This window comes from Numenius arquata, unplaced genomic scaffold (assembly GCF_964106895.1).
Source record: "Numenius arquata unplaced genomic scaffold, bNumArq3.hap1.1 HAP1_SCAFFOLD_560, whole genome shotgun sequence".
Classification (NCBI taxonomy): domain Eukaryota; kingdom Metazoa; phylum Chordata; class Aves; order Charadriiformes; family Scolopacidae; genus Numenius; species Numenius arquata.
The window spans coordinates 85,067-98,047 of NW_027415566.1; the positions used below are offsets into that span (position 1 = coordinate 85,067).

The following is a 12,981-nucleotide window of genomic DNA, read 5'->3' on the forward strand; positions in this document are numbered from 1 at the left end:
TGGAGGGCAGGACTGGAAAGAGGGGAGGGGGCCTCTCTGTCTGCCTCAGCGTTTGAAATCGGGGGGGTCTGGCCGTGGTTATCCTAGCCGCGTGCAGCCAAAATGTTTTGGTTTTGTTTTTGGTTTTTTTTTAAATCTTGATAATTTCTGGACTATCGAGAGGAGAAAACCAGGCGAGGCTCCAGCCCGTGTCTGGCTGCCATTTCTTTAGGGGCTGTAACCCCCCCACCAGCTGCCTCCCGCTCAAAATTAGGATTATTTGGGGGGGGGGGGGGGGAGCGTGTGTCTGATTTCTCTAGCCACGGAGAGACGCCACGGCACGTCCCCGGCGTGACACCCGCCAGCGCCAGGAGCAGACCCCACCGGACCCTCAGGGATTCCGAGGGGCCAGAGCCGGAGTGGGGGCTCACCTCAACGCTTCCAGCCCGCGGGTCTCTACGCTTCCACCCACAGTCTGCGTTAGCGGGGAAATTGGGTGAAATTCATTGAAATTATTTGTTACAGCCCGGACCAGGCAGAAGCCAAACCATCAACTCAACCCCGTTGAGGGGGGGGAGGAGGAAAAAAAAAAAACCAAAAGCAGCTCCCGGGACCAGCCACCGCCTCCCTGCAGCGATTAAAACCTCTGCGCGACCAGAAAACAAACAAACCAACAACCAAAAACCCCAACATTTTCAACGAAGGACGCTGAAAACCCTCCCGAATTTTAACAGCGAGCGACTGGCGATGGCTCTTTTCCGCTTCCCTGTGCCGACGGCGCGAGGAAAAGGGGGGGTTTTGGGCTGCAAAAAGGCAGGGGGAGAGGCGAGCTCCCGCGAGGAAGGCAGGCGCTGCTGATGCCACAGACTTAAAAGCCCAAAAGACCTGCGGATCTCCCCAAGAAATCTTTTCGGAAGCCCGAAGTTTTGCATAGAAGGAGTGGGCGAGGAAAAAGGCCGGACGCTCTTTGCTGGGGGGCGGAAGGCAGAAGGAAAAAGCGGAGAGAAGCAGTTTTTTGGGGGCTGCGGAACCCACCGACCTCCAGACCCCCCCTGCACCTCTCCCGCTCTCCCGGCTTTTTTTTTTTTTGTTTTTTTTTTTTGCACGGATAGGCATAAAAACCTCGGCTCCGAGGCAAAACACGACTGTACGTCGGCACCCAGCCGGCTCCCGGCGCGACGGGGACACGGGGGACCCCCGGATTGACGCCCGGTGATGCTCTCGGTTGGTTCTCTCCAGACAAGAACGTTCAATTTTGGGGCAGGAACGGTGGGTTTGAGAACAGCCGTCGGACGCCGAGCGCTCTCGGCGGCGCCCCCTCCACCCTCCAAGGCTTCGAAGGAACATCCAAGGGGGAAAGTATCTGCAGCGTGGCCGCATGAGGAGAACACTGCTTGGGTTTGCGGGGAAGGGGGGGGGGGACACCAACGTCCTGCGGTCCCCCCCCTGGCCCTGGGCACGCAGCCTTCCTCCCGGGGCCAGCCCTAGCCTTGGCTATCGGTGCTTTTGGAAGGCTCTAGGTTCCCCTTCAGCAGGATCTCGCTCAGCTCGGGGGACATGTAGTAAGGCCTCTCGGGAGATCCATCGTTCCTCTCCAGATCTTCACCTTTTTTGGTTTGGGTTTTGTTTTGGGTTTTTTTTTTGGTTTTTTTTGGTTTTTTCCGCAAACCCCAGGAAGAAGCGGCCGTGACGGGGGAGAGGGGTAGGAGGGAAAAAGAGCGGAAAAGCCGGGGAGAGACAGGGCGGAGACGGAGGATGGAGAACATGTGGAGAGAAGGGGAGAAGGGGGGGGGGAAGGGAGAAAAAAGGAGAAAAAAAAAAAAAAAAAAAAAGGAAAATTGAAGTTAGTCACAGTTAGGTTCCACCAAGACCAAAGCACCAAAACAGAAAGAGCAGGAGAGACCGCAGGAGCCCCGAGGACGGGCTGCGGGTGCTGGGAGGGAAGCAGAGGCTGGTGAGAAGGCGGGTGGGAGTCGGGGAAAGGAGAAAAAAAAAACAAAAAAACAAAAAACCCCAAAAAACCGGGGAGAAAAACCACGCAGGGAAGCCCTGGGAATTTGGAGCAAACCCCCCCAAAATCCGGGGTTCGGCCCTGAGCGGGGAGGGGGCAGGTTTTGCTACCACCAACTCCTGCCCAGAGGGAGACGCGCCCTCCGAGGCGGACACTTACAGAAGCAGAGGAAGAGGGTGTCCACGCACATGCCGTAGACGCTGAAGAACCCGTGGGCGATGAGGTAGGAGCCCACGATCACCGTCTGGAAAGAGGGAAAAATCACACCGTCGCCCCACGAGCCTGAAGAGCGCCAAAGCCCCGCAAAACCCCGCGGCTGGGAGGAGGAAATTTGCTGAATCCCGAATTCCCCCGGCGGTGGGGGGGGAATGAGGAGAAAGGAACAGGGCAGGACTGTTGGGAGCAGCCCGACTGGGGACAAAAGACCTCAGGGACGAGCGGTGGACGGAGGCCAACGCGGGAAGGGCGAGACGCCTCGTCGCGGCCGCCGAAAACAAAGGGCTTATTTCACCGGGGAGGGAGAAAACGCCTCCAACAAAGAAGGTCCTTCAAGAAGCAGGACCACCACGTTCTTTTTTTCAGGCCTTGGCGTGGAGGATCTCTTTCTATCGCTTCCAGATTCACTGAAAAAGACGAGAAAGCGGCTCACCAGGATAGGGACCCAGTAGTAATTCAGGGAGGGCGCCGTGTCCTGCACCAGCTTGATCCGCTGGGTGAAGAAAAAGAAGGCCAGGATACCTGGAGAAAGCGAAGGGCGGAGATCGCTGTGGAACGAAAAGGCAGCGAAGGGGGAACGGGGAAAGGCGTAAAACGGGGCCGAAAGGAAGGGTTTCGTGGGAGGACTGAAGAGAGGGCAGGTTTCGGGGAGGTGTAACCGTGACCGTATGCCCCGAGGGGAAACCGCCGGTCCCCGGCGCTCACCGACGCTTCCCACGATGAGGAGTTTCCCCAGGAAGAAGAGGAAATCCGTGACTTTATCTAGAACGGCCACCCTGGAAAGAAGAGAGGGATGAGCATCCGCTCCCCACCCCTGAGTCAGAAGGAAGCCTGGAGGGGGGGCGGCCCCCGCATGGAGAAACGGGGCAGAAAACACTGCAAAAGCCTCAAAACAAGGCAGGTGGATCAGGGCTGGTCTTTGGCAGCCAAAGGCAGGTGAAAATAACCAAGAGCAGAGCCCCGGCCCCCCACCAGGACCTCACCTGATGATGTTCCTCATCAGCAGGGAGAAGGCGTTCCTGGCAGAGGTGCAGAAGTTGGTGCCGTAGACGGCGATCTAGGGGGGGGAGGAAATGGGCAGAGAAGGGAGAAACGGAGCCACGCTGAGTTCACCGCGAAGAAGAGGGTGCAATTCATCCCGTCTCTGAGTAAAACCGGGGTAAATCCCACCCTGGAAGTGCTTCTTCATCCAGTGACAGGTCAGAGAGCTGGATCCCCCCCACCCTGTTTGTCTCTGGGAAGGTCTCCCCCAAAGTCAAAGCCACGTGGCCAAGGACAAGGTTTTCCAGTGAAATGGCCGGGAAAGGCTGAAAAGCTCCTGTTTTCCCATGATGCCGGGAGACATGGTTCTCAACAGCCACCCGAAGAAATCTCCAAGAGCGCGGAGACCCCATTCCCCTCCATCCCCCACCACTGCGGTCACCACCGGGAGACTCTCACCATGATGTAGGCGTTTCTGTTGAGGAATTTGATGAATTTTTCCAGGCACCAGAAGCAGCACTTCAGGCAGCTCAGGAGGAACTTGGCAAACCTATTATCTGCAGCTGGAGGAAGGCCACGGCAGAGGGTGAACGGCCGGAGCCGCAGACACCTTTTTGGGCAGAACCAACTTCAAGGTCCTTCGTGAGACGGCACCCACAGCCTCCCCCCACGCCTGGTTCTCAGCCTCCCCGGGGAGGCCGATCCGGCTGCAGGCGGCGGGACGAGCCTCGCGAGCTCTTCCCACGCTTCTGCTGTGCTTCAAGATCAAGAGAATCACAGAATGATACGGGGTTGGAAGGGACCTCTAGAGATCATCTAGTTCAACCCCCCCTGCCAAAGCAGGTCCACCTGGAGCAGGTCCCACAGGAACTTGTCCAGGTGGGTTTTGAATGTCTCTGGAGATGGAGACTCCACCACCCCTCTGGGCAGCGTGACCATGGAGTTATTTGTCTGGGTTGGAAGGGACCTTTCAGATCGTCCAGTCCAACCATCAACCTCCCACTGACGAAAACCATCACTAAACCATGGAATCACAGAATGGTTCGAGTTGGAAGGGACCTTAAAGATCATCTCGTTCCAGCCCCCCTGCCCTGGGCAGGGACACCTCCCACCAGACCCAGGTTGCTCCAAGCCCCATCCAACCTGGCCTTGAACCCCCCACCAGGGATGGGGCAGCCACAGCTCCTCTGGGCAACCTGGGCCAGGGTCTCACCACCCTCAGAGGGAAGAATTTCTTCCCCAAATCTCATCTCAATCTCCCCTCTTTGATGCCCCGTCCCTGGGAATCTTCAAGGTTGAGTTGGACGGGGCTTTGAGCGACCTGGGCTGGGTGGAGATGGCCCTGCTCATGGAATCATGAAAGGGTTTGGGTGGGAAGGACCTTAAAGCAGAACTTGGGGGTCAGTTCCGCCCCCTGCCCTGGGAAGGGACACCTCCCACCAGACCCAGTTTACTCCAAGCCCCGTCCAGCCTGGTCTTGAACCCCTCCAGGGATGGGCCGTATCTCTAACCCTATCTCTAAGAGTCGTACAGCTGAACACAGAAGAAGGCAACCTCGTTCATCCGCTCGTTTGCCATTTCGGCTTCAGTACCTTTTAACCTGTGGTCCAGATACTCCAGAATGACCCTGATGACTTGGACGATGGCGAGGATCAGGGAGCCGAAGGCGAGCGAGCCGGTGTGGTACCTGGGAAAGGTAAGATGGCTCCGGTTAGAAAGGGGGGGACAACCTCAAGAAGCTCCCGAGTCCTCCTTGAGAGGGACCTACCGGAGTGCGCGGCCGAAGGCGGAGAAGAGGGGGAAGGCGGGCATGTCGTCGGGCTTCTTGAAGGCCCAGTAGTAGGAGGCGAAGGCCCCTGCCAGCGTCACCTGGCCCAGGGCGATCACGAAGTTGACGAGCCAGAAGAACATGAAGACGTTGAAGAACTGGAGGACGATGAGGTACTTGTGGTAGGCCGTCTCGCCCCCGTAGAAAGCGAAGAGGCACTGGGCGTCGGGGCACTGCTTGGTGACGTTGCTGGTGTTGAAGGTCTGGAGAGGACAGCAGAGGCTCAACCCAAAGCAACCACAACTTCCAAAGGACATCATTCCTGCTTAATTTTTTTCGCCCGGCAGCGCTTGCTCAGAGGGAAAAGCCACCTTTGCGCGTGCAACGGCTCGGAGGAAAATAACGAGGTGACGTAAACGAGCTCAGAAGGGTGGAATTTCACTTGGGAGAGCCCAATCTTATCTCTGAGAGGTTGAACGCGTGGCGTTGGGGCTGGTTTCCCTACGTCCTCACCTCCGGTCTGCAGGGCTGCCCGGAAAACTGGCAGGCGGTCTCGTTAAACACCTTATAGACGGCCTCGTTGGAGGTGGAGAGGAAACTGCAGAGCAGCCGTTAAGGAGATTTTTCCAAACCCCAGCCCCGAATCCTTGGCCTCTCTCACTCCTTTCTGCCCACAGCAGCCTCCCACGACGCCTTTTCAAAGTTGGGTTTTGTTTTAAGTTAAATTTAAGAGGCTGAAACTGGTGGTTTTTCAAACGGATGTGTCACTAATCCCGTAAGGTGTTCAGCGCCCTGGAAGAACTTGGAAGAGCTTCCTCCCCCCCCGGGGAGCAGAGTGGCAGGAGAGAGGAAGAGGAAGAAGAGGAGGAAGAGGAAGGGGAGGAAGAGGAAGGGGAGGAAGAGGAAGGGGAAAGGATACACGGCGGTGCTGGCCCAGTAGGCGATGCAGAGACACAGCAGGAAGAAGGTGCACAAGGGGAACAGCAGCGACATCATGACGTGACCGATGGCCCTGCCGAGAAGATAGAACCCGGTTAAAACCCTCAGGGCAACGGGGGGACCTTGGCTCTCCCCGAGTTCGTCCCGCCGTGACCGGTGACAATGGCCACCTCTGCCTGGGGACAGGGTTGGGGGGGGACGGCCCCAGACCTGCTGGCCTCCCTGATGAGCGCGATGGCGATGAGGATCCTCTTGCGGAGGAAGATGAGCAACAGTATGATCACCGCCTCCACGATGCACAGGATGATCACTGGGAAGGAGAAGGGGAGCCCCGGGTAGCCCGAGGGCACCGGTGGCCCCCTGATGGCCACCTTTGGGTGGCCTTGGCCTCCCCAAGCAGGTCCGTAATGACACCGAACGCTCCTCAAGGGGCATCCAGCCCCGTGGCAGAGGTGGCATCAAGCAAAGCTGCCCTCCTCAGCTCAACCCTTTGCAAAGGGCCACCAAGGGACCGAGAAGACCCCAAAACTCCTTGTGTGGTCCCTTCCCAAGCCCTGTCCCCTCAAAGGGGGGGACATCCCACATCCCGAGGAGGAGGGAGACTCACTGAATGCCAGCCACGTCTGCCGCAGGTGGAGGTAGACACGTAGGTCGGTCTGAAATCCCAGGTCCACCAGGGAGACGTCAGAACCCGCTTCCCCTTTTAGCTTTGCATATTCCATGTAACAGTGGAAGATTCCTGTGGTGGGAAGCAGAAGAAGTGTCGCATTTGGGCGGAAGAGCAGAGACCGAGATGTGGGCAACCCCTGCTGAACCCCACCCGTGTGGATGTTGGGGTAGAAGACACTGGAGGGACACTGCGAATGAACTTTCTTGGTGCAAATCCCACTTAAGATCATGGAATCACAGGATGGTTTGGGTGGGAAGGGACCTTTGAGACCATCCAGTTCCATCCCCAGGCACCTCCCACCAGACCAGGTCGCTCCAAGCCCCGTCCAACCTTGGCCTTGAACCCCTCCAGGGATGGGGCAGCCACAGCTTCTCTGGGCAACCTGGGCCAGGCTCTCACCACCCTCACAGGGAACAATTTCTCCCTAAATCTCCCCTTTTTACCTTAAAACCCTTCCCCCTCGTCCCACGGCTCCCCTCCCTCATCCCTGCTCCCTCCCCAGCTTTCCTGGAGCCCCTTGAGGGACTGGAAGGGGCTCCAAGGTCTCCCCGGAGCCTTCTCTTCTCCAGGCTGAACCCCCCCAACTCTCTCAGCCTGTCCTCACAGCAGAGGGGCTCCAGCCCTCCCAGCATCTCCGGGGCCTCCTCCGGCCCCGCTCCGACACCTCCGTGTCCTTCTGATGGCCCCAGAGACAGGGGACATCTACCCAGAGCGGGGCAGAGGGGCAGAAGCCCCCCCTTCTCGCCCTGGGGATGCAGCCCAGGTTGCCGGGGGCTTTCTGGTTTCATGTGGAGCTTCTCACTCCCCAACACCCTCAAGTCCTTCTCCTCAGGGCTGCTCCCCAGCCTTTCTCCCCCTCCCCACCCCAGCCTGGATTTGGACTGGGATAGGGAAAAGAAGACGGGGAAAGAAGCCCATGGAGAAGGTCCCGACCCCTCACTCACCGTAGCCCAGCACCAGGATCACCATCACGATCATCACCCAGACCATGACGCCAGCCAGGAAGCGGAGCAGGACGATGAAGATCAAGCTGGCCACCATGGCGATGACCAGCCCTCTGCGGGAGGAAGGCAGCCACGCGTCAAAAAACCCCCGGGCGATGCCACCCCCTCCCCATGGCACAGCTCGTCCCCCTCCCCTTCCTCCAGCTCCAACGACGGGGCGGCCTTAAAAACGGGAATTACTGATGGTGGAGGAGATCGGAGTGAGATTGCTCCAAAACACCCGCCGTTTGGTTTTGAGTGGAAACGATACAAAGGCCAGGGAGGAAAAGAAAGGAAAAAAAAAAAGACTTAAATGGTGGGTTTTTGTGAGTTTTGCCCCGTGGGAAGGGACGGCCGGGCCCATGCTCACATTATTATCCAGTACCAGGAGACCGTGTAATCTTCGAAGATCTTCATGGCCAGCTGCCGGGCTTCCAGCACCACGTTGGCTTTTCTGGAATAGAAAAATAAAGCACAAATGAAGCAGAAACCGGGGAGGAACTGGGAAGAAGCAGCGGAGAAGCATCAGTCCCCGCAGCCTGGACTCAAACCTCCCCTCCTCCTCCTCCCCCTCCCCCCCCCTCCCAAACGGTCACCCCCCAGGAGGCATCGAAGGAGGTGGGCGCCCAAAGCAAACACGGACTCGCCAGCGAGGAGCGGAACCACTGGCCCTTCCTCGGCCATCAGTGAGAGACCGGGATGGAGGAGAAGCCCCTCTGGTGCCAAAATCAATCACAGAAGGCTGTGGAGTTGGAAGGGACCTCTGGAGATCATCTCCTCCAACCCCCGGGCAGAGCAGGGGCACCCAGAGCAGGTCCCACAGGGTCCCATCCAGGGGGGGTTGGGATGTCTCCAGAGATGGAGACTCCACCACCTCTCTGGGCAGCCTCTGCCAGGGCTCTGACACCCTCACAGGAAAGAAGTTCCTCCTCGTGTTGAGATGGAACTTCCCATGTCCCAGTTTGTGCCCGTTCCCTCTTGTCCTGTCACTGGGCACCACTGGAAAAAGACTGGCCCCATCCTCCTGACACCCACCATCGATGAGATCCCCCCTCAGTCTTCTCCAGACTCAAAAGCCCCAGGTCCCTCAGCCTTTCCTCAGCAGAGAGATGCTCCAGGCCCCTCATCGTCTTTGTAGCCCTTTGCTGGACCCTCTCCAGCAGTTCCCTGTCCTTCTGGAACTGGGGAGCCCAGAACTGGTCCCAGTGCTCCAGATGGGGCCTCACCAGGGCAGGGCAGAGCGGGAGGATGACCTCCCTCAAGGTTCTCCACGCTCTTCTCGACACCCCCCAGGATGCCATTGGCCTTCTTGGCCACCAGGGCCCATTTGCTGGCCTGTGGGCATCCTGTTGTCCCCCAGGACCCCCAGATCCTTCTCCTCAGAGCTGCTCTCCAGCAGGTCACCCCCAACCTGCTTCCCCTTCTTCCCCCAGAAGATGAGGTTTCGGGGCAGAATTTCTTGCAAACACAAGACACCCCCCACCCCCCCGGGGCTTTCAAGGCTTTTTCATGCTATAAATGGGGAAACGAAGGCGGGGGCAGATAAAAACCACCCTCTCCTCGCCCTAATGAGGAAGAAGCTCGTTAAGAGGCTCTCCCTCCCCCCTCCCCCCCCCCCGGGTTGGTGTCACCATTGGCAAAGACGAAGACCAAGCCACCGCGACACCTGCCCCGGCTTGGAGACCCCGGGGGACTCACTTGGCCCCTTCCAGCAGCTCGGTGACGTTCCTCTGGTGCCCGTGGCCATCATCGTAGGTGGTCTGGTTGCCCACCATGATGACGCCCTTCTTGGACTGGATGGCCGGGAAGCAGCGCCGCGCCACTGGGCGAGAAGAGAGGGGGGGACACGACACGGAAAACTCAGCCCAAACCCCCTCCTTGGGGGTCACCAACCTACGCTGGATCCCCCCGAAACCCCAAAGAGGAGCCTCCCACCCCCCCCCAAGAAAAACCATCCCAACGGAAACCAGCGGCCTCGTTAATCAGCCTCGTTAATCAGCCTCGTTAATCAGCTCATCGTTAGCCCTGCGGACGTACGTGGGGTGCTGGGGATGAGCATGGCCGGGCACTCCTTGTCCTTCAACACCTCGATGGGAGGCTGGAAGCAGAGTTTGGGTCATGGGGGGGAGACGACACAGAGATGGATTTTAACCCTCCGGTGTAGGGGGGAGGGGAAGGAACACCAGCATCACCGGGAATACTGATGGAGTATTCCCACCTCCCACCCACCTTCTGCAGGTTTTTGAACTCGGGGAGGCAGAATTGCCGGTAATATTCCAGCTCGGCGGTGGAGCGGGAGCCGTAGGCGCCCAAGTAGGTCAGGTACCGATCCGGACATTGGCTCACGCAGATCTTTTTTTTTTTTTTTGGGGGGGGGGAGGAAAAAGGAAAAGTGAAGATCCCAGGACACACACCCCCCCCATCCTGAGGAGCAGCAGAGCATCGTGGCGGGGGGCCGGTACCTGCGTGGTGGGACATTGAAACTCCAGCAGCACCAGGGGGCTGGCGCACTTCACGATGTCGAAGTAGAAAAGGAAAGGTTTCTTCCTGCAAATTGGGGGGAAAAAAAAAAAAAAACAAATCCCAAAAAACCCCAAGTTTGGGCAACCGCCTGCCCGGGGAGAGACAACGGGAAGTACCCGCATCCCTGCGCCACGGGGAAGGGGGACAGCGGCAAGGGGATCCCCAAAACCCCCCGGATTCCCCCCAAAACCAGGAGCTACAAGCACCTCCCTGCGTCCAGGAGAAGGGGGATCCCCAAAACCCCCCGGATTCCCCCCAAAACCAGGAGCTACAAGCGCATCCCTGCGTCCAGGAGAAGGGGGATCCCCAAAACCCCCCAGATTCCCCCCAAAACAAGGAGCTACAAGCACCTCCCTGCACCCAGGAGAAGGGGGATCCCCAAAACCCCCCGGATTCCCCCCAAAACCAGGAGCTACAAGCGCATCCCTGCGTCCAGGAGAAGGGGGATCCCCAAAACCCCCCAGATTCCCCCCAAAACAAGGAGCTACAAGCACCTCCCTGCACCCAGGAGAAGGGGGATCCCCAAAACCCCCCGGATTCCCCCCAAAACCAGGAGCTACAAGCGCATCCCTGCATCCAGGAGAAGGGGGATCCCCAAAACCCCCCAGATTCCCCCCAAAACCAGGAGCTACAAGTGCATCCCTGCGTCCAGGAGAAGGGGGACCACGCAGTGTGGGGGATCCCCAAAACCCCCCAGATTCCCCCCAAAACAAGGAGCTACAAGTGCATCCCTGCATCCAGGAGAAGGGGGATCCCCAAAACCCCCCGGATTCCCCCCAAAACCAGGAGCTACAAGTGCATCCCTGCATCCAGAAGGGGGATCCCCAAAATCCCCCGGATTCCCCCCAAAACCGGGAGCTACAAGTGCATCCCTGCGTCCAGGAGAAGGGGGACCACGCAGCGTGGGGGATCCCCAAAACCCCCCCGATTCCCCCCAAAACCTACTCGTTGGGGGTCCCCTGCTGCCCGCAGAACTGCCCTCGACTGTCCGTGGGGTAGATCACCTTCCGGGGGTCTCCGTGGGTCCAGGCTGCGTAGAGTGGGGTCCGGGGGGGGTGGGCAGAACAACACCGGTTGTAGTTACACCCCCCCCCTCCCATTTATTCCCCCCCCCCCCTCCCATCACCATGGGGACCCTCCTGTCCCCAATGGGGGTGATGGGGACAGGACACCCCCTGCGTTTTGAAGTTGGGGGGCAGCCGGGCAAGCTGTGTCTTTTGCACGAAAACTTGCTGACGCGGCAAAAAACCAGCATGGGCCCCCCCTCCCCCGCCCCCCCCCACCCCCACCATCCTCCCTGGGGGGGGTGGGGGGGGTACGTACCCACGACCCCCACCACCACGTAGCCCAGGATGGCGATGACCAGGAGGACGCAGCAGATGATGTCGGTGCAGCCCCTGAGAGCGGGAAGAGACGTTTTTTGGGGGGGAGGGACGGGACATGGGGGGGCCCATGGCCCCCCCCCCCCCTCCCCCCCAACCCCCCCGGGAGGCTTCTCTTACCTGTCGTAGATGGGACCTTTGAAAGTGGGGTCATATTTTTGGGGCGTCCCTGGGGAGAGGTTAAAAAAATAAAGAAGGGGATGGAAAAAAAGTTGGGGGGCGGCTGGGGTTGGGAGGAAGGGGCTCCTCATCCTCTTCCCCCCCCCCCCCCCGGCCCTGCACCCCCCCTCACCCCCCCCCCAGCAAAGAGAAGCCCCCCCCTAGTCCCGCCGGGAAACAATTCTCCCCCTTTGAAAAACCCTATTCCAGGGTGTTTTCACCCAAACCTGAGCACCCCTAAATCCCTCGGAAGCAGGAGGGGGGGGGAGGGAGGGGGCAGAGCGATGCTGGGATTTGGGGGGGTCCCCAAGGGGTTTCGGGGGCCCGGTGTGGTCGGAGCAGCGTGGGGACCCCCCCTGGATCCCCCCCACCCCTGGCACTGCACCGCACCCCCCCCCCCCCCCCCCGGCTCCCCTATTTTTAGGGTGGGAGTGGGGCCAGCGACGGGAACGCGGCCACGGCGGAATTGGGGGGGCTTTTGGGGGGCTCCAAGAAACCCCACGGCAGGGACAGGGCTCTTTTGGGGGGGGGCTTTCGGGGGGGGCTCCGAGCAGCCCCACGGCAGGGACATGGCTCTTTTGGGGTGCATTTTGGCGGGGGGGGGCGAGCAGCCCCATAGCAGGAACAGGGCTCTTTTGGGGGTGCCTTTTGGGGGGGCTCATAGCAGCCCTATGGCAGGGACACGGCTCTTTTGGGGGTGCATTTTGGGGGTGCATTTGGGGGGGGGCTCAAGGCAGCCCCATGGCAGGGACAGGGCTCTTTTGGGGGGACTTTTGGGGGGCTTTTGGGGGGCTCAAAGAAACCCCACAGCAGGGACAGGGCTGTTTTGGGGGGGGCTTTAGGGGGGGGCTCCAAGCAGCCCCACAGCAGAGACGTGTCTATTTTGGGGGGGCTTTTGGGGGGCTCCAAGAAACCCCACCGCAGGGACAGGGCTCTTTTGGGGGGGCTCTGAGCAGCCCCACGGAAGGGACAGGGCTCTTTTGGGGGGGCTTTTTGGGGGGGGGCTGAGCAGCCTCATGGCAGGGACAGGGCTCTTTTGGGGGTGCACTTTTTGGGGTGCTATTTTTGGGGGTGCCTTTTGGGGCGTGTGGGGGGGGGGGAGCTCAGAGCAGCCCTGCGCTGGGGACACATTTATTTCAGGCTATTTTTGGGGGGGGGTTGTGGGGGGGTGGGTGCTCCAGGAGCTTCCTCCCCACGGGGTGCCCCGCTGCCAGCCCTGGATGACCCCCAAAGTCCACGGAGCACCCACACCCCCCCAGTACGCCCCCCCCACAACACACACCCCCCCCCCAGTACCCCCCTCCCAGCCCAGCCCTTTCCCACACCCTGCACCCCAAAACACCATCACTGGGGGGGGCACTGCTGCGGGG

General features: G+C 59.7%; 1 protein-coding gene across 1 annotated transcript; it reads right to left on the bottom strand.

The window, feature by feature from the left end:
* Positions 1-1,081: 1,081 nt before the first annotated feature.
* On the bottom strand, positions 1,082-11,621 carry SLC44A2 (solute carrier family 44 member 2 (CTL2 blood group); the record flags this gene model as incomplete). The annotated part of the gene is made up of 21 exons (XM_074167780.1): positions 1,082-1,585; positions 2,150-2,234; positions 2,640-2,728; positions 2,912-2,982; positions 3,190-3,263; positions 3,647-3,750; positions 4,780-4,874; positions 4,956-5,218; positions 5,469-5,553; positions 5,875-5,967; positions 6,105-6,204; positions 6,502-6,633; positions 7,509-7,621; positions 7,918-8,001; positions 9,246-9,369; positions 9,585-9,645; positions 9,777-9,899; positions 10,010-10,094; positions 11,016-11,100; positions 11,394-11,467; positions 11,573-11,621. Coding segments are annotated over 21 exons (2,111 nt in total), but the record flags the coding sequence as incomplete, so codon positions are not given.
* Positions 11,622-12,981: the final 1,360 nt, after the last annotated feature.